This window comes from Lepidochelys olivacea, assembly GCF_965140295.1.
Source record: "Lepidochelys olivacea isolate rLepOli2 genome assembly, chromosome: 1".
Taxonomy (NCBI): Eukaryota; Metazoa; Chordata; order Testudines; family Cheloniidae; genus Lepidochelys; species Lepidochelys olivacea.
Genome location: NC_140411.1, coordinates 118,355,112 through 118,381,969, shown reverse-complemented (window position 1 = coordinate 118,381,969; position 26,858 = coordinate 118,355,112). Strand labels below are relative to the sequence as shown.

Here is a 26,858-nt window from a genome sequence, read left to right as displayed (position 1 = left end):
GCACTGTGTAGACAGTGATATTCTTCAACTAACATTTTATTTTTGTTTTAAAATTAACAGTAGGGGGTGCTGACAGCAGTGACTCTGAATTGGAGCTTCCTACCACAGTGCTCAATTTAAAACCCAGAGCACGAAAAATTTTGCGAGACCAGAGCCAGCAGCAGCCACTGCGGCAATTTAGAATGGAGTGGAGAAATGAAGTTAATGGAGACCAAGATGGAAGGGTAGATCGCAGAGAAACGGACAATGAAGCTCAAGCATCCGGAGGGTTCAGGCAACCACTGCTATCGAGCCCAAGATTTGGAACAGTGAGTGAAGAAAATTTGACTGAAGATGTTAGATCAACAAGACCAATGCCACCACCGCGAATAGTCAGGTGGGCATCAGAAGCTGAAAGGCATAAAAATACATCTCCGAATCAGCCATACTGAAAACAGCTGAAGTAGAACTATCAATAATAAACTACAGATTTAAATTAGTATTCTAAACCATCTGACTGGACAATGGGATCTATTTTAAAAACTTGGTGTGGATCCTTTGGGTTGCATGCCCATATAATTAACTGGATGAAATACTACAGCAAATACTAAACCCAAGATGCAAAAGAAAACATCTTTTATGAACAACTTTTAGCAATGCTCTGACAATTATGTTCTTTTTACTACTAAGGGGAAAATGTGCCTTTTATCATCATCAGCTCTGGAACCAAATAGCCCAAGTTTGATATTTAATTATCCAAATAAGAATGTTTTAAAAACCTCATACAATGAAGAGAATGTTTAAAAATATTCTAGTACATTTAAGATGTTATTTATGATTGAATTTTGCTTGTCTAGATCAGATTTTTAATGTGAATAGCACTGAAAATTGCACTATGCCCCTGTCCCATAGACCTTGCAAGACAAATACATTAATCAATGCAGATTATTGTTAGAATGGCCAGGATAGTAGGATGCGGTTAGGGGTTGTGAAGGCTGGAACAGGATCAGAAAAGGAAGACCTAGCTACAGAAGCAGATTCTGAAACACATTCAGTTCATGGAAAATGGGCAGTAAAGATAGGTGAAGCACACTAGCTCCAGAGTAATCCTATCAGCATTTTTCCCCCAGCATATAACCAGTGAAAGGTGCTGAGCACCTTCAGTGCAATGAATGCCCGCAACTTTCATTCATCTCAATGGGAGTAGATAGGTGCTGAGTGTTATCAGGATTGGGCCCTCAGAGGAGTTGATGCCTCCTCTGTCTCAGTTTGTGGCTGCTGTGGAAATGCAGCAGAACTGTTATAACACTCATCACAGGCTGAGGGCGGATGGTGTCACGGTGAGGCATGGAGTCGGATTCAGGAAATCTGTGTCCAGTTCTTAGCACTGCTTCTGACTTTGGGTGGCTCATTTGGTCTCATTGTATCCCCTCAGTAAAATGGGGATATTAGTCCTTCCTTTGTCTGTTTTGTCTTTTCCTAGATTGTAAGCTCTGTGGGACAGGAACCATCTCTTGTTTTTGTTTGTACAGCATGTTGCACAATGGGGCATCAGTTGGAGTCACTAGATACTACCATAAAATAAATAAATTACTATTACTGCTGCTAAAACACCCATGTCTTTCTCATCTCAGTTTAGAGCTGGCCGTTTTAGTTTTATTTATGTTTGAGGGTTGTTTTGGGGTTTTTTTTGGATGGCTCAAACTTTCCTAAATTTTGCTGCAGTTACTGTAATCCTTTTCTACTGTTCAGGTTATGTGGAGTTCTCGCGTCTGTCAAATGCAAATTCTCAATTGTATGCAGATGGAAAGATGATCTTTTTAAAGTCTCAGTCAAAGGCCCACGTCAAGATAATTTCTCTACTGTGAGATGTTGATTTTTGCAAAAAGAACTGTGGCCATGTTTAGTTATTGTGGGAATCAGTCACCTGTGCATGGCCATCTTTTTCTCTTTGGCTTATGATGGAGTGAGGTGATGCTACAATGTTAATTTATACAAATAATTTTGAATTCATTTTTCAACAGCATCTTGGGCTTTTTCCCTTTTACATCTATTTGAATGATCAGCATATACTCCCTCACTCTCGTCATATCCGAATTAGAAATGAGCCTGTGCTGGAATTTTCACATTTGAATCCGGGTCCAAATTTTCCCCATCATGAGATTATGATTTGGGGGTTTGCATTAAGTTTGAATTGTGACTTTAAAAAAAGGTGATAACATTATGCATGTAGAAGGTTAGTTTGGTTTACTCACTCTCTCTTTCCTTTGCTGATAAGGACTAAATCAGCGACTTTTAACTGAGCAAGTCACTTAGGGTCAAATTTCCAAAAGTGGCCCCTGATTTCTCACAACTCCTGAGAACCTGCATGTTCCACTGACTTCAGCTGGCATAGTGGGTACTCAGTCTGACTGAAAAGACAGCCCCAAGTGTTTAAATTGCATACCCCAAAACTGAGGCACCTAAAATTAAGGGCCATTTTTTGGAAACTTGGGTCTTAACCTCTTTGTACTTCAATTACTTAATTTATAAAACAGGATGATGCTTATTTTTAAATGCATTTTGAGATCTATGAATGAAAAGCAGTAAGTAAATGCATACCATACAGTTACAGACTCACAATATTTTGAAGTATGTTTCTTACTACCTTTTTCCCTACAGAGAGAAAGTAAATTGGAACATTATCTTTAAGACTTTCTAATCAGCACCTTCAGCTACAGCCTATAATGTGAATTTTGTCTTTTGTTATCCCATGTCAAAGAAAGTTCATGGGTGTTGGGAAATTAGAAGCCAAATAAATGTCTGTCGCCTAGCACCATCTATTGGCGGAAATGATGTATAGACTATAGACATGGTTTTCATTCCCTTCAAGAAAAACAAGTCTGCAATGACGGAATAATTTCTGTAACACAGAAGCAAAGGGAGAAATTTAGGGAGACAGAATTAAACTGAAGTTTGGCCAGGATGATGAAATTAACATACTTGTCCTTGTGAAAAATATTGTGGGATCTATAGTGATAGTGATCAGCACTTTGTTTACCTAACAAAGAGAATACTTCTTGCAGGTTAGCACAGATCCTCTAATAGGACATCACATTGGGGCATTAAATCCATGGTCTAGTCCAGAGACAACTGGGACCTGAGTTCTGTCAGGTTAAGTAGTGGGGGCATATTTCAAAGATTGGAGACTGAAATTGAAGGGCTGGGGGAGATTAGCCATCTGGTTATAATGAAACTTTAAAATATTATCACTCAATTCACGAAGTACTTTCTGGAAGGCAAGCTGTTGTAATTCTACAGGATGTGATAGTGGGTTGGAGTAAATTCATACACAGAGAACACAAAAAATAAAATCTGGTTGAACTTGAAAGCTTATAGCAGTATCCTTTCACATGTATGCAACATTCAGCTACATGGAATAAAAACATTAGCTTGATATTTCTGTGAAGTGAAATATTGTGTGTTGCTATTTATAATATGATCAATAATTTCTGACTTAATATCCGATTGAATGTGTTCATGCCACTGGCTTCGAGCCATTGTTTCAACCTTAACTGCAGGCCTATTGAGTCAAAGCTGTGCTGTCTTAAGTTCAGAAAGCTCTCTTTACAGTCATATGGACTAGAAATAATGATTAAACATGGAAGCTTCAAGAGGTGAATTGCAAAGCCAAAAAACCCCCCAAGACAAGACTCCAGGCAGAAGAAAAGCAGTGAGGTGTGACTCATGGGATGGTAATAGTGAGAATGGCAAGATGCCAAGCTTATTTTCCTAGGCACTGGAAATCGTGGCTCTGGACGCCCAGTCTCAGAACTTGCATTCCAGCTCTTTCCCCTTTCTTTCTTTGTTTCTCTTTTATCCATTGATGGCCCCTGCCTTCCTGGGTGAAGTAGAGATCAAATCCCATTTGCCATTAAGTGAAAGCTGGCATCTCCAAAGATAGCATTTAGCAGCAACTACCTTCCGCAGAGGGGAATCCAAACCTTGCAGATGCAGGCACTGCCAGGAACAACATGGAAATTGGGAGAAGAGTGTAGGAGCAGCCCCTAGTAATAACATCCTCCTGTGTAAAAGGGTGTGGTCAGGTCAGGGAGGTGCATAGACTGGAGCCAGAAAACAGAGGAGAGCTGTAGAGCAGGACTGGCAGGGGAAGCTGGTGACAGGGCTGGAGACATTACGTTCATCTCTGGGGACTACAGGAATAAGAGAACAAGAAGGTATTACCAGCAGTTCCTAAGGAATAGAGAACCTTCTTGCACTCCCTTCAGCTACCATATGCAACTGAACTGCCTTCTCAGCCCCATTCCCCAATTCCTTCTGCTCTTAGACCCAACTCAGGAAAGCACTCATGTTTAACTTTAAGTACATGCAGAAGGCAGTGGGATGTACATATGCATTTCAAGTTAAGCACATGCTTAAATGATGTCCTGAATAGAGATGTTTTCCTGAATGGGTGCCTAGCTGATCAGGCAGCAAGAGGTCAACTGAACCCAAGAAGTCAATCAGGCAGAGGAAGACTAAAGAACTGAAAGAAGGCAGTCACAGAAACTAAATACTGCATTGGATGTGCATCCCATCCAACTCCATTGACTTGGCCACCTGTCTTCTCAAGTGCATTACAAGGAACAATATATAAAGTTAACAGAAGACAATGACTGAAACATTAATAAAAATGGAATGTCATTTCACTTTATTGCTTTTTAAAAGAAAGAATTTTAGTGCAATTTTTGTAACTAACACTACAGAGAGTAATCCTTTCTAAAGTACTTCAAAATCACATTATATTATAAATACAGCCAACTTTGTCCAGTAGCATCAGCTACAGTATGTCCCTGAGACCACATCTTCCACAGGCTTCTCACTCCAAATATTAATTTTCCATAATACAGATTTAGACAGTAAGAAAAATACAATATATCTTCCAAACCAAAAATCAATGTTAAATAAAAAAAATAAAAAAAAAGGTTGTGGAAAGCACAAAGTGCTTCAGCTTGTGCATAAACATAAAAAGTGAAGTGTTGAGTCCTATCACCCCAAAGAGTGGTATGCAGACAATTGTTAAATCTAGTGTAAACTAATTTCATGGTGCATTTGGTCTAAGAAAGCCCCACACTTTTGTTATCAGTGTCACAAGTTAGGATGACTTTCTATCTGTTGATTGTCGGGCAAGACGACCACCAAAGGTGTTAAATCCTTTATACCAAATACCAGTTCACTATGCTTTATTTCCACTTCATTCCAAGCGGCAGTAGCAAAGTGCGCCATTGCTGCCAAGAAGTCTAACAGCACAATGGGCTGCATTAGTAGAAGCACTGCCAGATCGAGGCAAGTGATTATTCCCCTCTATTCGCCACTGGTGAGACCACATCTAGAGTACTGCATCCAGTTTGGGGCTCCTGACTACAGAAAGGATGTGGACAAATTGGAGAGAGTCCAGTGGAGGGCAACGAAAATGATTAGGGGGCTGGGACACATGACTTATGAGAAGAGAATGAGGGAACTGGGCTTATTTAGTCTGCAGAAGAGAAGAGTGAGGGGGGGATTTGATAGCAGCCTTCAGCTACCTGAAGAGGGGTTCCAAAGAGGCTGTTCTCAGTGGTGGCAGATGACAGAACAAGGAGCAATGGTCTCAAGTTGCAGTGGGGGAGGTCGAGGATGGATATTAGGAAAAACTATTTCACTAGGAGGATGGTGAAGCACTGGAATGGGTTACCTCGGGAAGTGGTGGAATCTCCATCCTCAGAGGTTTTTAAGGCCCGGCTTGACAAAGCCCTGGCTGGGATGATTTAGTTGGGTTAGTCCTGCTTTGAGCAGAGGGTCGGACTAGATGACCTCCTGAGGTCTCTTCCAACCCTAATCTCCTATGATTCTATGATAAAGGTCCCTGTTCTGGGGAATTATGTTTCTTTCCTTAGTGGAGGGAAAAAGGGCAAGGGAATTAGTGAGGGCGATATTTTGAGGCTCTTCCTTAAATGGTCACCAGAGATAAAATTATCAAAAGTGACTTAGGTGCCTAAGTCTCAATTGAAAGTCAATAGGCACTTAGGAGCCCAAGTCCTAAGTCACATAGCAAAACTTTATCCCAGGGCACAATTAAAAAAAAGATGAAATCTACAGTACATTAAAAATGAGAAGATTCCATTTTTTGCATAAAGCTTAACTCTCACACAGAAATCAAGGGTATCTCCCGAAAACAAGCACATATATAGACTAGTCTCATTGTGTCCGCCTATAAAATTTAAAGTTATTAAAATATATATATATATATATATATGTGTGCTCCCAGGGTGCTCTTACTGAGATCAAAGAGATTTTGTCAGTGATTTCAAACAGGAGCAGGCACTCTGTAAGAGAAGAGACTTCAAGAAGGAGAAAAGTTGATTTAAAAACAAAATTACAAAATGCCATCTGTGACAGCTCTGAAGTAAGATTTAAAGTTGCATGTGCACATCATATATGCTAAATTCAATTAAAAAAAATCTGCAGAGCGGCTTTGTATACTACATCAAATAATTTAACGGGAAGTGCTATGAAACTTTCAGATAAAAGGCACTATAAGAACAAACTTTTTTTTAAAAACAGTGGCTCAAACGTAATGCTCAAAAACGTGATGGGCTAGTAACGCTGACTTGAACCTTGTATAGTATCGGTCAGCGCTATGGAAACCATCTCCATAAATCTGTCAATGCATTTCAATCTTTACCCGCATCAACCTCCATTAGCTTTGGCCTGCTAAAATGCACGCAGACAAACGAAGATTAAGCTGCCAAACACACATTTTCCCTGATTACCTAAATTGGGATTTAAATTTATGTCTTCAAAGATGAAAAATAGTGGATTAATCCTACGTGGAACAAACACTTTAAAACATCACTAGATTTTCCAAAAAGTATCTTAAACAACCATTTAAAGAACAAGAAAGAGTGGTTATTCTTAAAATGAAGATGGAACAAAATTGCACAGGAAGTTCTGGGAGTTCCTTCAAATACTCACTTATGAGAGAAGGTTGCCAGATGGAGGTGTTCACTAGTCCAGGTACCACTAGTGCAAATTTCACTGTAATTTACATGGTCTCATCTTCAATCACCCTAACTCTGCACGATGGCATTTTCTCTTAAAATACCTTATATAGTATATATAAAAGAAAAATAAGCGCTAGAGCATACACAGCTCTATTTACCAGAAATATTGGGACAGAGGAGTGAAAGCAGAATGTCAGCTAGCCAGTTGGGAATGGCTAATTATGCTGCATGGGAAAGCTTCTAGGCAGAGCATGTGTCACAAGTTATATATGCAACCTCTGATTTATCAACAAGCCATTGTCACAGGAGGCCAATGGTTTATACAGGTCAGCCTTAATGTCTCATACTGATAAGTGCACATAACAAATTGTACATGTCTAAATAAAAAACTTCACTAGTCTGTCTCTCTCAGTCAAAGAGCCTATCATTCTAACTGTCATGTTTCAATGTGGGGCTGCAAACTGGATTATTCATCAGCCATTTATATACTCAGAATAATTTTTCTTGAAGGGATTTCAACCTTATTAGCACAAAGAAAATACAATTCTCAATCCACGAAAGTTTTTAAATGATACCTGCACCTCTGAAAGAGAATTTCTCTCTGAACTACAGCTCTGAGCATTCCTGTCTTGAGGTATGATCCTGCAGCAGATAAGTCTGTATGAATCTGAGGGCTCAGGCAGCCTGGCCTCCCCTTGAACTTGTACCATTCCTTTGAGAAAACAGCCTGTTGGTACAATACAGGTTTTTAGTGCTTTGCATTTTATTGATGATGCACCAGCCTGTCCAAAATAAGCTGCTATTCACTTTTTAATTTAGCAGTTCTACCGCTGCAATATCGTGGTGTGTTCACAAGCATTATCAAAATAGCTACCAGCGCCAGCCCCACACCAAGACTTGGAGGGCCACAGGGACTGAACTCCTGTGCAATTCCTGAGAGAAGAGGGGCAATTATGCGTCCCACAGATGTCACAGACTGACCAACTCCTATGAGCGTGCCACTGGCCTGATTCCCACCCAGGGTCAACTCAAGATCAGTGATGCAAGTGCGTCCTACAGTGGTTGAAAATGCTAAAAATGTTGACGATAAAATGACCGTCCATATGCTGAGTGCTGTGGAATATAGCATTATCAACACACAGGTGAGAACAGTGGAATGTAATAAAAGTGCATAAGTGTTATGTTGATAAAGTCTAGTTATTGGTCCAAGTAGAAAACCAGCAAGTGCTCCAAGGGTGCTACTATAGCTTATGAGGTACCCTGTGAGCTTAGGTTTCACCCCAAATCTCTCTTCAATTGCCAGAACAAAATTGCTATAATACAGCATTACAGCTACAGACATTAGTAGCCGTACTAAAAATACATCCCACAGATCAGAGCATGCAATGCTTTTAATCCTCTTCAGCACTGACCCAACTGGAATCCATAGAGACTGGAGGGGAGTATCATATTTCATTGCTCCATTAACTAGTGATTTAACCTGCAGGTCACAGTTTGCCTTTGCTGTCACTTTGCTGTTACTGGTGGTCTGTTCATTTTCATTACTATCTGTGTGTTCCTCACTCCATGGTAACATCCAGACCAGGCCTGTAGAGGTAATGAAATACGATCAGTTAATTGTAGACAGGTACACTCTTTACCCCATGCTCAAACATGTAAGTTACTGTTATGTTTTAATGGTGTCTCTAACTGTATAAATCAAAGACAAATGAAAGTATTTTGCACTTTGTTGGCAACATTTCATCTTAAAATAATCACAAAACAGTTTACAAAAATTAAGCACAACATAACCCATGTAGTTACTATTGGTTTCCCCATATTTAAAATGGGGCTCTATAATAAGAGAGAAAAAGGTTAAGTGACTTGCTCATGCAGCATATACATAGCAGATCTGAGAACTGAACCCAGGATTCAGACTCCCACTCTCCAGCTCTAGACACAAAAATAACACTCCATCTCTTGTATCTGGATATAAAAAAGAAATAAAGAGGGGGAAGGCTGTCTTAAATGAACTATTTTCAAAACGTGAGATGTAGTTCACATTGAAAGAGCAGTCTGAATGCACAGAACAGAAAGGGATTACAGTCAAATTACTGTACAAACAACACGAACACAAATCTCTTGAAAAAGCCTGAAGTGCAAAATACTACATACAACTTACCAGCGTTCAGAATGAAGATGAAAGAACAGACGAAAGATGCCAGGTAAAAGCCACTTTCTAGCTCTGTAAAGTAGCCACCAACCACAGGACCCAGGATGAAACCAACACTAGAGGCTGCATTGAAATGTCCTATTACAAGAGGGCGCTCTTTCTCAGAAACCAAGTCAGAAAGAAGAGCTTTTGATATGGAGAGAGTGTGTTTGAAAATACCTGAAAGTTAACATAAAAACACATAGGAAAACGATATCATATTTATTTAGCATAGGATATAATTTATAAGGTTGTGTTTAATTATTGTTTGAAAATTCCATAAGCTACAAATCGTCCAATGCCTGAGCTATAGGGGTTGTGTCATAGAAGTGGTGAGCTGGACGTGTGACGAGTTTGGCAGCAACCACTCCCTTGGCTAGTGGAATCATGTTAAACAGACATCTGCGTCAAGTGAGCACAACAGCTCAAATAGGATAGAAGCAGCACCTCTGATTGGTGGATCCCAGTAGAGGTGAGGCAACTACCAGAGACATCGCATCTTGTGGTCAGTGCTGGGGAAAGAATGATACAGCTGGCTACGGACACTTGCAATTGGTACAGTACAATCCCAGGTTGTTAACCAGTAGGTGTTGGTAGGCTGAGAAACAGCAACAATTAATATGAATTCTGGGCCATTCTAAAAATGCCACACGTGTACAATAAAATCTCTTTCTCTGCTCTTTCCTCACAAAAGGATTACCTTACACCACCACAGTCCACAACCACTGGCAATATAGGAGCATTACAAAAACTCTAAAGAGGTAGTTAAAATTTTAAAGATTTATCAAACAAACCACTGAAGTTTCTTTATCATACAAAAAAAGAACCAAAACCAACCCACTGCCTCCTCTATCAAGGAAACAAAAAAGTTTTCTTTGGAATGAGGCTAGATAGTCAGAATTTTAAAAACCTGTTATGAGAGTTTTATCAGACAGAGACGTTAATCATAGAATATCAGGGTTGGAAGGGACCTCAGGAGGTCATCTAGTCCAACCCCCTGCTCAAAGCAGGACCGATCCCCAATTAAATCATCCCAGCCAGGGCTTTGTCAACCCTGACCTTAAAAACTTCTAAGGAAGGAGATTCCACCACCTCTCTAGGTAACGCATTCCACCACCCACCTAGTGAAAAAGTTTTTCCTAATATCCAACCTAAACCTCCCCCACTGCAACTTGAGACCATTACTCCTTGTTCTGTCATCAGCTACCACTGAGAACAGTCTAGAGCTATCCTCTTTGGAACCCTCCTTCAAGTAGTTGAAAGCAGCTATCAAATCCCCCCTCATTCTTCTCTTCCGTAGACTAAACATCCCCAGTTCCCTCAGCCTCTCCTCATAACTCATGTGTTCCAGTCCCCTAATCATTTTTGTTGCTCTCCGCTGGACTCTTTCCAATTTTTCCACATCTTTCTTGTAGTGTGGGGCCCAAAACTGGACACAGTACTCCAGATGAGGCCTCACCAGTTTCAAATAGAGGGGAATGATCACGTCCCTCGATCTGCTGGCAATGCCCCTACGTATACATTCCAAAATGCCATTGGCCTTCTTGGCAACAAGGGCACACTGTTGACCCATATCCAGCTTCTCGTCCACTGTAATCCCTAGGTCCGTTGATGGAAACTTTGTGTTAGTGGCACTAACAAATATGCTTTTATACAACATACACATTCTGTTAAGTAGTGAGCTAAGCTTTTAGATGATATTCTATTTGGAAATATACGTTCAGTATGACAAAAATGTATTGAAGATCTTATATCATGTTATGTCGTGCACACAGACTAACTTTTTTAGAAGTTACTAGCGACTTTGCGTGCTCGACTTGAGAAACGTTAAAGTGGCTGATTTTCAGGAAGTGATAAGCACCCACCCTTTGAAAAAACAGTCCCTGCACTGAAGTGTCTCAGAAGTTGTTTACCCCCTCCCACACCCTCAAAAAAAGCCAAGCCCTGAAAAATCACTGGTCACATGGCTCATTAAAAAAAAAAATAGTAAAAAGATCAACTTAGAGGTCTTTTCAAAGCTGGGGTTCCATAGGTGCCAAAGAACCATTGTACCTGTGATAAGTAAAACTGTTCAAAGCTGCTATCTAGCTTGTCCCCACATCTAAATACCATGATTTCCCCAGCAATAATTCTCAAACCAACGTTGGACTAAATATAAATCCAGGTATCAAGTCAATTACTCACCTACAGGTACCCTAGCAATGGCAAATAACCACACACTGGTGGACATGCCAAGCAGCAAATAACCCACTGCACTGAAGAGGATACAGGCAATCAGGGAATACTGTCTTCCTATTACATCACTCCAGCAGCCCTGGTAAGACAATAAATGAGTGTTTTTTATAGTATTGAACTACCCATTGTGAACGATATGCATATCTGAATTAAATCGATTACTTCTTTTCTCAAAAGAGAGGTCCCTGAGGGACCATCAGTGGAAACCTTCATAAACAGTTTAGATAATATTCATAATAGTATTGTGTCTAGATGCCAGAGGCTGGACATGATGGACTAAATTCAACCCTAAAGTCAATCGGAGAAGCACCTGCTTCCACCATGAATTAATTTTACTAGATGAGGTATGAAAGCCAAGCTTAATTTAATTTAATGTCTCATCTTAGTTTTATGTAAACCCATGACAATTTAGTGAAATATCATGGGCGACAGTCTAATGAAAATGTCATCACACCAACACTGACCATTATTATTTATATATGATAGCAACTACTGTGTGCTAGATGCCTGCCAAACACTCAAAGAGGGCAGTCCTGGCTTGAGGGAGCTATCAGTCTGAGGGCAGACAAACAGAAAGAGGTCACGAGACGGGGAAAATTAAAAGATAACCTATATAAAATAAGTCAACTTAATTCACCACATGCAGCATGGCAGAAGAGGGTCTTTAAGTAGGAAGGGTAGGAGCCTTACACATAAGTTCAGGGAAGCTGCAACAGACAGAGGAAAAGGTGACTGTGTGCAAAATGTGTGGATGAAACCTAGGAGCACTGGCTCCAAAGTACAGATTTGAATGTTGGCAGGTACAGTATGCATTCCTGACCTATGGCATTGGGTTGTGTCCTTGTGCCAATTTGTTTTGGGAAAGGAGGGGAAAAAGCATACCCTATGGGGAAAAAATAAAGTTTGAGAGACATTGCATGAATTAAGGCCAATGGCAAATTACAATAGACTCCATATTAATCGGAGAATATAACAATTTCAGAGATCTGGCCTATGATACTATTTCTTGTATGGAGGCTACCGCGTTAAAGAAAACTGCTCTAATAACAACACAACATTAAACAGAATGTTACATGCCTGACACATAGTAATATTTGACTGCTTAAACTACTACTTTCAAATCTAGGCAGAGATTTGGTTTTCAGCTAAAAATTTCAACTTGTGTACTAGGATTTGATTAGTCCCTATAACTGAAACAAAAAGTCCACATAGAGTAAGAGCAGTTCCTCCAACCTCAAAGGCTTGTGTAAACACTAGTGTAACGCGACAGACCCTGGTAGTCGAGGGCAGGATCAAACGAGGAACCTCTGTAGCTTAGAGCATGAGCCTCTACCACATGAACTAAAAGACAACCAGCTGTTAGCTAAGGCTGTAGAGCAGACTCAGACTCAATCAATCTCTCTCTCACACTCTCTCTCAGTGGTCTCAGTACCACTAGATGTGACAGAACAGGAGGTGTGTGGGCTATGCTAGCAAATGTACAGTTTCACATTCTCCAAAATATTACCATTAATGTTTTTAATTTTCCTGCAAAGTTAATAGAAACACCAATATATATTTAAGATCCAGTATTCAAAACTTACCACAAATGTGCTGGAAAAGAGCTGCAGTAAACCATAAAGAGATCCTAAAATAAAAATAGTGAAAAAAGACACTGAGAATTAAGCATGAACAGACTTGTGAAACTGGCTTTAAAATGGTTCTGCAAAGTGAGAAAATTAACAAAATAATTAATTAGAAGTACAGGAAGAGGCAATAGGGAAAAGCAGAGGTGGAGTCCAGCATGAACAAGATTTTCACCACTTTGATGGATGAATCTTCCTCTTTTTCTGAGTGTCTGAAAATTGCAACACTATTCAACGGAGAAGAGTGAAAGCAGCAGTATGCTGCTTTGCCAGGGAAAATAACTGAAACTGGGACAGCTGGCACCCTACACCAAACATTATGACAGGGCACTGTAGCAGCAGGCCTGGAAGAAATTGCAAATCCTACCCTTCAAAATGAAGGGTAAGAACCTAGCAGCAATTGGCAGTAGGAGAGAAGGAACAGAAAGAAAACAACAATTCCAGCATGGAGTCAACAGTACAATATTTGTCAGCCTCTTTTACTGATTAAAGGACACCCCAGCTCCCTGGCTTTTTGAATGCTTAAGTCAATGCAAAGTGTAGAGATGATAATGTACTGTACACTAAAGTCACTGCATAAACAACATTTCTGTCAACCAAACTCAGAAATAGGATTAACATCAGAAGGAGTTCTAGTCCATGCAAACTGAAAAGGCAGGATATTAAAAATCTGGATATAAAGAAGACATTTATATCATCATTACGATTTCTAAACTGTGCACTAGACCTGTATTTGTGTTATAAGCCAGTACCCCAGAATCACTTTAACGGAGGAGAGGAAGCTACAGAATCCAAAAAGGTCATCATTTGGAACCACCATATAGTAGCTTCTGAAGACAACTATGAAGAAATTCAATGACTTAATAGTGGGACAATCATGATTATAAGGGGGAAGAATCAGCTCCAGAAAAATGTCTATCTTGCTTAGAGCTTGCCATTGTTTTCCACTGTGTGGCTACTGAAGGTTAGTTATGATACATACAGTAACTCCTCACTTAAAGTTGTCCTGGTTAACATTGTTACGTTGATGATCAATTAGGGAACATGCTCATTTGAAGTTGCACAATGCTCCCTTATGACGTTGTTTGTAGCCACCTGCTTTGTTCACTGCTTGCAGGAAGAGCAGCCCGTTGTAGCTAGCTGATGGAGGCTTGGGACCAGGGTGGACCGGCAGCCCCCCCATCAGCTCCCCGGTCCCCTAGGTTCCCTGTGCAGCAGCCACCCAGCAGGCTATCAATTGCCCTCAGTTCAGCTGTCCCTCCCCCCACTGCCATGTGCTGCTCCTGCCTCCTGCTTGCTGGGGAAGGGGGGGGGGGGGAAGAGGTGGACTAATGTCAGGGTGTCCCCCTCCCCCCTGCTCCTGCCCCCCCGCTTACTCCTTCTCCATATAGAGCGGGGGGGGAGACGGGGGGATGGGAGGACAACTGGGCTCAGGACAGAGAGAGCTTGCTGGCCACAGCTGCTGTCTAAACTTCCTGATATACTTAAAAAGGCAATGTACTTAGAGTGGGGTCAGAGTTCTTAAAGGGGAAATAGAAAAGGAGTATTTGTGGCACCTTAGAGACTAACCAATTTATTTGAGCATGAGCTTTCGTGAGCTACAGCTCACTTCATCGGATGCATGCCGTGGAAACTGCAGCAGATATATACACACAGAGATCATGAAACAATACCTCCTCCCACCCCACTGTCCTGCTGGTAATAGCTTATCTAAAGTGATCATCAAGTTGGGCCATTTCCAGCACAAATCCAGGTTTTCTCACCCTCTACCCCCCTACAAACAAACTCACTCTCCTGCTGGTAATAGCCCATCCAAAGTGACAACTCTCTTCACAATGTGCATGATAATCAAGGTGGGCCATGTCCTGCACAAATCCAGGCTCTCTCACCCCCTCCCCTTCCCCCCCGGGGACACACACACACACACACACACACACACACACACACAAACTCACTCTCCTGCTGGCAATAGCTCATCCAAACTGACCACTCTCCAAGTTTAACCAGAACGTCGGGGGGGGGGGGGGTAGGAAAAAACAAGGGGAAATAGGCTACCTTGCATAATGACTTAGCCACTCCCAGTCTCTATTTAAGCCTAAATTAATAGTGTCCAATTTGCAAATGAATTCCAATTCAGCAGTTTCTCGCTGGAGTCTGGATTTGAAGTTTTTTTGTTTTAAGATAGCGACCTTCATGTCTGTGATTGCGTGACCAGAGAGATTGAAGTGTTCTCCAACTGGTTTATGAACGTTATAATTCTTGACATCTGATTTGTGTCCATTTATTCTTTTACGTAGAGACTGTCCAGTTTGACCAATGTAAATGGCAGAGGGGCATTGCTGGCACATGATGGCATATATCACATTGGTGGATGTGCAGGTGAACGAGCCTCTGATAGCGTGGCTGATGTTATTAGGCCCTGTGATGGTGTCCCCTGAATAGATATGTGGGCACAGTTGGCAACGGGCTTTGTTGCAAGGATAAGTTCCTGGGTTAGTGGTTCTGTTGTGTGGTATGTGGTTGTTGGTGAGTATTTGCTTCAGGTTGCGGGGCTGTCTGTAGGCAAGGACTGGCCTGTCTCCCAAGATTTGTGAGAGTGTTGGGTCATCCTTCAGGATAGGTTGTAGATCCTTAATAATGCGTTGGAGGGGTTTTAGTTGGGGGCTGAAGGGGACGGTTAGTGGCGTTCTGTTATTTTCTTTGTTAGGCCTGTCCTGTAGTAGGTAACTTCTGGGAACTCTTCTGGCTCTATCAATCTGTTTCTTCACTTCCGCAGGTGGGTATTGTAGTTGTAAGAAAGCTTGACAGAGATCTTGTAGGTGTTTGTCTCTGTCTGAGGGGTTGGAGCAAATGCGGTTGTATCGCAGAGCTTGGCTGTAGACGATGGATCGTGTGGTGTGGTCAGGGTGAAAGCTGGAGGCATGTAGATAGGAATAGCGGTCAGTAGGTTTCCGGTATAGGGTGGTGTTTATGTGACCATTGTTTATTAGCACTGTAGTGTCCAGGAAGTGGATCTCTTGTGTGGACTGGACCAGGCTGAGGTTGATGGTGGGATGGAAGTTGTTGAAATCATGGTGGAATTCCTCAAGGGCTTCTTTTCCATGGGTCCAGATGATGAAGATGTCATCAATATAGCGCAAGTAGAGTAGGGGCTTTAGGGGACGAGAGCTGAGGAAGCGTTGTTCTAAATCAGCCATAAAAATGTCGGCATACTGTGGGGCCATGCGGGTACCCATAGCAGTGCCGCTGATCTGAAGGTATACATTGTCCCCAAATGTAAAATAGTTATGGGTAAGGACAAAGTCACAAAGTTCAGCCACCAGGTTAGCCGTGACATTATCGGGGATAGTGTTCTTGACGGTTTGTAGTCCATCTTTGTGTGGAATGTTGGTGTAGAGGGCTTCTACATCCATAGTGGCCAGGATAGTGTTATCAGGAAGATCACCGATGGATTGAAGTTTCCTCAGGAAGTCAGTGGTGTCTCGAAGGTAGCTGGGAGTGCTGGTAGCGTAGTGCCTGAGGAGGGAGTCTACATAGCCAGACAATCCTGCTGTCAGCGTGCCAATGCCTGAGATGATGGGGCGCCCAGGATTTCCAGGTTTATGGATCTTGGGTAATAGATAGAATATCCCAGGTCGGGGTTCCAGGGGTGTGTCTGTGCGGATTTGATCTTGTGCTTTTTCAGGAAGTTTCTTGAGCAAATGCTGTAGTTGCTTTTGGTAACTCTCAGTGGGATCATAATGTGCATCTCTCTCTCTCTCACACAGGGTGTGTGTCTCTATCTGCCATGCTATCTCCCCTCCCTCCATTCCTGCTACCTTGCAGAGTGGGAGGCTACATTAACAACGTGTTAACCCTTGTGGGCTCAGCCAAATGTTAGTTCATCATTTACCAGAAAGGCATTCCCTGGGAAATATCCCACCCTCTGACTTCACCACCTCAACCAAGCTTCACAATCATCATTGCTGTGTACAGTATTAAACTGCTTGTTTAAAACTTATACTCTGTGTGTGTGTGTATATATATGTGAAAAAATTTTTCCCTGGAACCTACCCCTCCCCCCCATTTACATTAATTCTTATGGGGAAATTGGATTTGCTTAACATCGTTTCGCTTGAAGTCGCATTTTTCAGAACATAACTACAACGTTAAGTGAGGAGTTACTGTATCTGACTTCTACATCATGTCCTGGGTAATCAGTATCCATGCTGTACTCACCTACTACTCCTGCAACAGTTGGACTTGCTCCTAGAGACTTGATATGAAGGCTTAACAGAGGCACAACCATACTTACACCAAAGAAGTCCTGAAAGAATAGGGAGAATGGAATTTCAGTAATTGAGCATATTTACAAAGATACAGAAAGTCAAGATTTAGGAATAAATGATTCTGTATTTTAAAAGGGTTTTACATTTTAATTGAATAACAATCTAGGATCAGGTCTACATTTGGAAGGCTCCACCCACACAGCTATACCAGAATATTATACCGGTCAAGTGCTTCTAGCGTGGATGCAGCTTATTGCTGGTATAGCTTATTCCAGCTGCCCTGAGTGAAACAAGCTGTACTGGTAAAAGCACAGCTTTGCTGGCATAATTGCATCAACCCTAGGGATTCTAGAAGGCACAGCTATGCTGATCACAAATCACACTTTCATCACACCCCTGACCAAAAGTTTGATCTGGTCAACAAGAAATAAAAAGTTTTGCATGACAGAGAATGTGTTATGTTGCATTCCATAATCCTTGCAATCTGAGTGGTATGTTCACAAATTACAATTTTTTAAGATAAAAACTGACAGGAACTACTTATCTTCTGAATGGTTCTAAATACATGAAAAAGGCAGTGCTACACTTTTTCAGAAGATCTAGTTAAGAAATATTTAATGCTTAATATATATAGGAAGTTGAATAATTATTCTGAATTTTCAAAATGATAGGCTTGCACTATTTATATTGCATTTTTAATACAGCAATATAAATAGTCTGGTGTATCATGGAAATAAAAAAAAAGCATCTCTCTGTACAAATAATTAAGTTATGAAAACAAACATTTAAAGCACCGGAAAATGCATGTAAAGTGTAGCCTTTCAGTTGAAAAACATCATCTACAATGGGAAGAGAGACTTTCAAGACAGCCCATTCCTGTAAATAGATTACATTATTTTTCTTACATTACAATGGCAAAGTGTAGGATACAGCACAGAGGCAAGGCAAAGCATAAGGGAAGCAGAGATTTCCTCAGTAGCATCAGAGGAAGACGAGACAGCATGTGAGGGTTCTTCACTTCGATACTGTACAAGGATCTCCTGGCCTGTCCTTTCAAATTTTTATCTTTTGTTAACTTACCACACTGACCTGCTAATTCTTTACTGTACAATGCTGCTTGCATGCCACTTCTACATCAGAGTAGAACTGTGCTGAAGGGGACTACTGAAGCAGTCTCACCTTTTATCAGAGACTACTGCAGTAGTCTCACCTTTTATCAGAGACTACTGCAGTTGCACTAAACATTCATAATAGTCCATCCAAAACTAGAATAGAGATGTCATTATAAATACCATCGAGTCACATGCTTCTAATATCTCATTAAGCAGTCATGATGGCTAATTTTTATATATACATACACTCACAAAACTAATATAGCTGATCCCTGGTACTCCTTAAGTAACACAATATTTAAGCCCAGTAATTGTTATTATCATTTGCATGTCAGTGAAGAACAGCAATTATTTCTTATTTTAAAGAGAGAAGTGTATGTTATTCTAAACTCTAATTTATTGGCTATGGGAAGGTTATGTAGCAGACAACAGCTCAGTGACATCGCTCAGCTACTATTCACAGTGGTCACCCTTAGAAATGTGCCAATTGCCTTCTATGGCAAAGTAAATTTACCTCAGTATTAGAAGGGTTCTAATTATTACCTATAATGAGCATAAGGCAGTTTATGAAACATTGCAAAGACAAATGTAAGCTTCAGAGTAGCAGCCGTGTTAGTCTGTATCCGCAAAAAGAACAGGAGGACTTGTGGCACCTTAGAGACTAACCAATTTATTTGAGCATAAGCTTTCGTGAGCTACAGCTCACTTCATCGGATGCAGCAAAACAGACAAGCTCTATGGAGCACTACTGCCTACTGCTTTTTCAGACTTGTAAGGAAAAAGACAGAGTTAAAGAGGAAGCACAAACAAAGGAAAAAAAGCAAAAATGAGATAGATTTATCAATGATGGAAAACAATATAAAAGACATGAAAGAAAAAAGTCAGTTCTCTTTGGCTAGTTTAAACAAAAGTAACTTGCAGTAATACATACAAAAGCATTTTCCCGTTTCATCAATCTTAGATGCTTATTTCTGCATTAAACTATCACACTGGCTAGTTGAACTGAAAGCACTCAAAGTCCTAGACATGAATGGCTAGTTTGCCTATGTTAATAGAGACTATATTTGCATGAAACTGTAGTAAGATGAGGCCCTGAAACATAAACCCTTGGTATCAGAGGCCTGGTATGAGACCTAATGCCTGAGCTAAAGTAATGGTCAAGACTTTGCTGACATAAAGCCAAGTTAAGCTGCGAGCCAGAGGCAGGCCCTGCTCACAGAAGCTGGCAAGGAAAGGGCTGATGTTGCATAAATATATGCTGTTGCACAAACATGTATCTAAAGTGTATTGGATACCAGAGCCACACACAAATGGTACAAGAACATTCTTATACCGTCCACATAGATAACAAGGACAGGGGCAAAAGGCGAGTACGATGGATAGAGTTGTTTTGTTCGAACCAACATGTACAAGGTGAGAGGCAGCACCTTACTGCGTAGAAGGGTGGTGCATTGTTACGTAAAGGGGTTGCACCTCAATACGTCAGGAGTGTTATGTAACTTGTTTGTACCTGTGTATAAGAATACATCCCTGGGGGGGTGTCTCTGTCCAGCCTAGGGGGCAGTGGAGTGTCCCACCACTGCCTGAGCGGCGTCCATTGCCAGGGAGCACAAATTCGTAGTATGCCCTGTAGAGTCTATAGGGAACTATTACTGTGCTTCGTTTGACAATAAACCTGGCTCGGGTTCCTTCATATCTTACTAGAGTCTGTGGTTTTTCAGGGTTCTCTCAGGGTCTGCTGTGTTAGCTATTTGCGCAGAGCTGGGGCAGCACATAGCAGGAACACGCATGCAGCCAACTGTTATCATCATCGAACAAGAGCAGAGCACCACACCTGTGGCGTCTGAGAACAGAAACCACTGTGGTACCACTTTCCAAGGGGCTGAACAGGATTTGGTGACTGCACTCCCCATTCAGAATACTCAGCTCAACAGGGGCATGCTGCATGCAGGGGGAGATCTGGGAATAGGACAGGGCTGGAAGTTCTACAGCCAAAGCAGAATCAGACCCAGAAAACTTAAGAGACTCATCCAAGGCCACACAGGAAGTCAGTGACAGAACCTGGATTAGAGCTGAAGAGTTCCTGAGTGCAGCTCCCTTTCTGAGTCCACAGAACAAACCACTCAATCCCTTAACAAGAGCTGCTCAGAAAGCAAGATTTAACATGATTTAGTTCAATAAAAGTGTCTGACAAATTGTCTTCACTAAAAGTTATTGACTAGAATATACATCCAATCATTTTTAAAAAAAAATAAGAAAAGTTGTTTAAAAAATATGACTTTGTAAACCAAAGATGTTCCTTTAGTCCCACTTTGTGAAGGTGAAGATATAATTTGAGACTAGGGTAGACCATATACATTTCAAATAAATGAAGGACAACTGTATGGGGGGGAAAAAAACTTATTTTTAGGAGAAACTACCCCACACTGTTTTAGTCAATATATAAATGCATGATTTTTGTATAACAGTGCATGATCCTTTGTATGGTTATTGAAAACATACTAAGAGTCACTCAGATAAAACGTAACTCCTTATTGGATATGGGTCATAGGGAAGTAAACACTAAATAAATGATATGCCTTAAAATACTGAATGGATGGTCATCTTATTTGATGGGAAATAAAGGACAACAGCAAGGATAAGGGTATGCCTGCTGGAATGCAGCTTTTAGCCAAAGTGTCAGATCCTGGGGAAATCTCTTAGGCCTCAGAACTGCCTCTAAAATCTCCGGGTTTTCAGTAGTGCCATGGATGTGCTGAGTACTGAACAGAACAGAGATTGTCTTTGCCCATCCCTAAACTCAGACATTTGGAGGAATTTTTCAGTCCCTTAGGACTCCCTCAGGAACTTCAGGGTTTTTTTGGCCAGGTAGTTGCTACTGATGTCAAGGCGATGGGAGCTTCAACCATGACAATGACATTAAATACAAACACAGGAGAAATGGGTGGTGTCCGAACAGACTATAAAAAGGCAGCTCTCGAACCCGGATGCTCTAGGGTCATTTACAGTATGGGACAGATTATATTTTATATGTGGATTACACATATTTAAGGTTACATTTGTTATACATCCCCCATCAAACAGCAGAGAAGATCTGCCACGGGGTGCAGGAGTGCCGGGCAATGGAGCTGAGGATCGTTTTTCAGGGTTTTTTGAGTGTTCCAGTGGAGACTAGCGGCGGAGACGCCATTGCGGTCCTGGTTCACCTACAGGCTGGATAATATTTGCTTTTTTACACTTACACACACACCCCCCCCCCTCAGGGCAGGAACCGGGACGGACACCCCCCCCCCCCCCCGCCGGCCAGGGCAGGAACCGGGACACAGCCCCCCCCAGGGCAGGAAGCGGGGGACCGAGCCCCCGCCCGGCAGGTCCCTGACGCTGCGGCCCCGCACTCACCAGGAAGCCCACCAGGTAGAGGCACCGCACGAAACGGCTGAGCCCGGCCCCGCGCGGAGCAGGAGGAGCCGCCGGGCCCGGCCGCGGGGCTGGCGGCGGCCCCCAGGCCCCCATGCTCCAGCCAGGCCCGGCGCCGGCGGCCACAGCGGGGGAACGAGCATGCGCGGGGCTGGGGCTGGGGCGGGGCCCCGGCGGGGCTGAGCCCGGGCGGTCGGGCAGAGCCAGCTGGTCAGAGCCTCGGAGACCGGGGTCGCGTATTTGCCAGCCGTGATCTCACACGAGTGATAAGCGGGGGTGGGTGGAGGTGGCGTTGATTTGTCATCAGGGCTTGAAGCCTTTAAGGATCATGTTCCCCCATCTTTTTTCTCTCCTCCCCCCCCCCCATTGCCCAGCAGCTGGATCCCTGCTGGGATTGTCACAAAAGAACAAGATTCCCGGAGCTGGGGCTTTAAGAGGTGGGTGGTACCCGTCACCGGAGGGGAGCAGTCTTGTCAGTGCCTTCCTGCAGCCTCCAGCGCCAGACTGCGCCTGTTACGCCCCATGAAAGGGCGCCATTGTGCGGACCCGTTCTCGCTTCGCGCAGTCCCGCTTTTGCCCCTCTGCCAAACGCAGGGGCTGCGGCTGTGCGGCTGGTCCCCAGCATGGGGTGCGGGGGTTCTCTGCGGGTCAGTGTGACAGCTCTGGCGTAAGGGCTGTGTCGGAGAAAAGAAAGGGCAGGAGAGGTCTTGGCCCGAGCACGCTATGCCACGGCTCGTTTGTAAAGGTGTGACAGCACACCCATGGTCCTTAGGAGCCGATGCATCTTAGAGCAGCCCTGGAGCCAAAACTCAAGGGGCACTAAAGATGGTTTAAAGCCACCCCTCCCCCAGCTCATACACACTTTTCTGCACCCAGCCCCGAAAAGAAGAATCTGACCACACAAACTATAAACCTTTAGCTGGCTCCTTGAGGAGAAATTCATGGAGGATAGGTCCATCAATGTCTGTTAGCCAAGATGGGCATGGATGGTGTCCTTAGCCTCTGTTTGCCAGAAGCTGGGAATGAGCGACAGGGGGATCACTTCAAGACCTCTCCTGCCCTTTCTTTTCTCCGACACAGCCCTTACGCCAGAGCTATCACACTGACCCGCAGAGAACCCCCGCACCCCATGCTGGGGACCAGCCGCACAGCCGCAGCCCCTGCGTTTGGCAGAGGGGCAAAAGCGGGACTGCACGAAGCGAGAACGGGTCCGCACAATGGCGCCGTTTCATGGGGCGTAACAGGCGCAGTCTGGCGCTGGAGGCTGCAGGAAGGCACTGACAAGACTGCTCCCCTCCGGTGACGGGTACCACCCACCTCTTAAAGCCCCAGCTCCGGGAATCTTGTTCTTTTGTGACAATCCCAGCAGGGATCCAGCTGCTGGGCAATGGGGGGGGGGGGGAGGAGAGAAAAAAGATGGGGGAACATGATCCTTAAAGGCTTCAAGCCCTGATGACAAATCAACGCCACCTCCACCCACCCCCGCTTATCACTCGTGTGAGATCACGGCTGGCAAATACGCGACCCCGGTCTCCGAGGCTCTGACCAGCTGGCTCTGCCCGACCGCCCGGGCTCAGCCCCGCCGGGGCTGGTCCCCAGCATGGGGTGCGGGGGTTCTCTGCGGGTCAGTGTGACAGCTCTGGCGTAAGGGCTGTGTCGGAGAAAAGAAAGGGCAGGAGAGGTCTTGGCCCGAGCACGCTATGCCACGGCTCGTTTGTAAAGGTGTGACAGCACACCCATGGTCCTTAGGAGCCGATGCATCTTAGAGCAGCCCTGGAGCCAAAACTCAAGGGGCACTAAAGATGGTTTAAAGCCACCCCTTCCCCAGCTCATACACACTTTTCTGCACCCAGCCCCGAAAAGAAGAATCTGACCACACAAACTATAAACCTTTAGCTGGCTCCTTGAGGAGAAATTCATGGAGGATAGGTCCATCAATGTCTGTTAGCCAAGATGGGCATGGATGGTGTCCTTAGCCTCTGTTTGCCAGAAGCTGGGAATGAGCGACAGGGGGATCACTTCATGATTACCTGTTCTGGTCATTCCCTCTGGCATTGGTCACTGTTGGCAGACAGGATACTGGGCTAGACGGACCTTTGGTTTGACCCAGTATGGCTGTTCTTATGTAGAAAATTTCTCATGCCCTCCCACCCAGTAATCTGAAATGGCTTTCATCTTGTTGACCTGCTGGGTACACTGCAAAACCCATTTGTTCAATCTGGTGTTTGAAATGGGCTGAGATGGTCGAAGAGATGGATGCTAAGAGGTTTTGGCTTGTAATACAGGAGCTGTGCTGCTGTTTTGGCTCTGTATTTGTATTTTTGTATTGTTTATTTCTGAATGTCAAGACTTTGGTAGGCATTATTTTAATTCAAATACATAAAATAGCGTTTGTAAAGCATTTTGAGATTCTCAAATGAAAATTGCCATATAATGCAACATATTATTATTATGTTAAAACCAGAAGAGGTTTCTTAATTCAGCCTCTTAGGAATCACCCAGCAAGGCTACACTTTCTGAAAACTTAAGAAATTCGAAGGAAGAGCAGCTCAATATTTTTACATTAAGCATAAACTCTTTATAAAACAAAACCTATTTTAAAATATTAAAGTCTTGGACAATGCTTCAAAGCCTGCAATAATGTCTTAAGAAGAATTAGACTTCACATAAGGCCCTGTGCCACTTCCTGCAGCCCCCATTAGCCCGAAATGGTGAACGACGGCCAGTGGAAGCTGCAATCGGCTGAACCTGCGGACGCTGCAGGTAAACAAACCGTCCCGGCCTACCAGCGGATTTTTCTGATGGGCCACATGCCAAAGGTTGCCAATCCTTGACCTATTACCATCACCTTTCTAGCCAAAGCCTCTCTTATAGAATATGTCCTCCTAAATTCATTGTGTCAGTCCTTATCAGTTCATTTATTTATTCTAGCCACTTGGTAAAACCAAGAATGATAGTTGATGTTTGACAAAAGAAATGAACAGTTGATGTGTACCTGCGAGCTTGATAAATTATATCTTCATGTGTTTTTAAATAGTCAGTTACAGAGTTAAGGTCTTGATCAAGAATAGGGTACACAATAGGAGATGGAGTTGTGTTTGTCTTCTGAGAACAAGACCTGAAGACAAGAAGAAGACAGTCCAAATTCCCAGATATGTAACCTTAAGGGCCACGGAGGCCCAGATGTGGGTGGAAAGCTGAAGATTCCCACCCTAAGATCAGGAACTGGTGTCTCTACTGCCCTGACAGAGGCAACGGGCTGGAAGTCAGATGCGCTAACCACTGTGTGGCCCTCTGAACTCCCATCACAGGCACATCCTAAAATTTAACAAAATTTTGAGAACATATTCAGTCCCTCAGCAAGAAAGACAAAATATTAAGCCTTATAAATTTTCATCTAAAGTTCTTAAAATCATTTTGTGAGACAGATCTAAGACAACGAATGCACACATTCTTGAATTTGAGCATTACAAATAGGCAAGATCAAGACCCCCAAATGTACCATTTATCATCAAACTTACAAAATCTAACAATGACTTATTTCATTCTGGTTTACAACTTCAGATCACTAGAGTGCATTTAGCAGTCATTTCAACTTTTCATATACAGATTGAGCCCAGAAGAAAAACTTACAATCCACCAGTCCAGAACTGTAAATGGATTGGAGTTTTAAAACTGCTGATCATACTAATAGTATCTGAAGAGTAATCTCTTCTAAAAGATCTAGGAATGAGCGACAGGAGATGGATCACTTGATGATTACCTGTTCTGCTCATTCCCTATGAGGCACCTGGCATTGGCCACTGTCGGAAGACAGAATACTGGGGTAGATGGACCTTTGGTCTGACCCAGCAGGGCCGTTCTTATGTGCTTATTTACAGATCTGAGACATGAAAATTAGTCTTTTTATTGACTGCAACCTCAAAGCTATACACTTTGATGAGTGGTTTCAGAGTAACAGCTGTGCTAGTCTGTATTCGCAAAAAGAAAAGGAGTACTTGTGGCACCTTAGAGACTAACCAATTTATTTGAGCATAAGCTTTCGTGAGCTACAGTAGCTCACGAAAGCTTATGCTCAAATAAATTGGTTAGTCTCTAAGGTGCCACAAGTACTCCTTCACTGTGATGAGTGTGACAGATAGGGTGACACCTTTTTCAAAAGGCAAAGTGGGATACATGCAGGAGGTCTGCCCCCACCTCCCTCGTGGCCCTGCCCCTTGCTCCTCCTCTTCCCCCTGAGGCCTTTCCCCCTGGCCAGGCTGGAAGCTGGAGATGGGCTGTGGTAAAAGCTGCCTAGTGAGCCCAGGCCACTGTGGGAAGCCCCGGACCCTCCACCTGCCCTGGGCAGCACACCCCAGGAGGTGGGGACATGGGCTGGGGGGCTGCTCTCAGGCTCAGTGGCCTGGGCTCCCTAGGCAGCTTTTACCACAGCCTGGACCAGCTCCAGCTTCCGGTCTGTCCGGGGCAGGGCCTCGGGGGGAAGAGGAGGAGCAGGGCCAGAGCCTTGTGGTAAGGGGGGCTTAGGCTCACCTCAGCCTCCCCTCTCTCCACCACCCCTGAGCCTTTGGTAGGTACAGAGCAGCACTGCAAGGAATCTTGGACAAATGCTGTCCTGGCATCATTCAGCCTGGCACTGGGATTTGAACTTTGCATTTTGGGACTGTCCCATCCAGTTCGGGACTGGTGGTCACCCTAGTGACAGGGTGACTTAGAAGGGTTTCTTTTAAAAAAAAATCTGGTTAATGGAAGGAATTATTTCAAGGATATAGCCCAATTCAGCTTTCTCCTCTCTTTTGGTGTTTTCACTGCTAGTGTAACTAGACAGGTTTCAGAGTAGTAGCCGTGTTAGTCTGTATTTGCAAAAAGAAAAGGAGTACTTCTGGTACCTTAGAGACTAACCAATTTATTTGAGCATAAGCTTTCGTGAGCTACAGCTCACTTCATCGGATGCATTCAGTTAGTGTCGCAGGTGCCAAAAGTACTCCTTTTCTTTTTAGTGTAACTAGAGT

The 26,858-nt window shown here is 43.2% G+C and overlaps 2 protein-coding genes across 4 annotated transcripts in view; one reads left to right on the top strand and one right to left on the bottom strand.

The window, feature by feature from the left end:
* The window catches only part of SLC9A2 (solute carrier family 9 member A2), a 36,770-nt gene extending 34,302 nt beyond the window's left edge, over nt 1-2,468 (top strand). Inside the window, exon 12 of the mRNA XM_084647474.1 lies at nt 61-2,468. Coding sequence (XP_084503600.1) covers nt 61-431 — 371 coding nt within the window. The 3' untranslated portion in view covers nt 432-2,468. The remainder of the gene's footprint in view (nt 1-60) is intronic.
* Nucleotides 2,469-3,425: 957 nt separating this feature from the next.
* On the bottom strand, nt 3,426-21,965 carry MFSD9 (major facilitator superfamily domain containing 9). Of its 3 annotated transcripts, none has more exons than XR_014710220.1 (7): nt 21,832-21,965; nt 17,271-17,358; nt 13,011-13,054; nt 11,377-11,506; nt 9,163-9,372; nt 7,583-8,588; nt 3,426-4,172 (listed from the first exon to the last, which is right to left on the bottom strand). XR_014710220.1 is itself a non-coding variant. In XM_084619052.1 (7 exons), exons 1-7 carry the CDS (start codon nt 21,943-21,945, stop codon nt 7,677-7,679), a joined length of 813 nt encoding a protein of 270 aa, XP_084475178.1. In that variant the 5' UTR covers nt 21,946-21,965; the 3' UTR covers nt 4,653-7,676. The 3 variants fall into 3 exon arrangements, 2 of the variants coding, with proteins under 2 accessions (XP_084475178.1, XP_084475177.1); XM_084619052.1 differs by lacking the exon at nt 3,426-4,172 and having other exon boundaries at nt 4,653-7,728; nt 8,414-8,588; XM_084619051.1 differs by lacking the exon at nt 3,426-4,172 and having other exon boundaries at nt 4,653-8,588.
* Nucleotides 21,966-26,858: the final 4,893 nt, after the last annotated feature.

Bases quoted from the DNA above. Each gene is read 5' to 3' on its own strand.
- MFSD9 (XM_084619051.1), bottom strand. From the start codon at position 21,945: ATGGGGGCCTGGGGGCCGCCGCCAGCCCCGCGGCCGGGCCCGGCGGCT. The intron at 13,055-17,270 runs GTGAGTACAGCA...TTTTTATTTTAG, and splicing joins AACTGTTGCAGGAGTAGTAG to GATCTCTTTATGGTTTACTG. The intron at 8,589-9,162 runs GTAAGTTGTATG...TTACCTCTACAG, and splicing joins CATCTTCATTCTGAACGCTG to GCCTGGTCTGGATGTTACCA.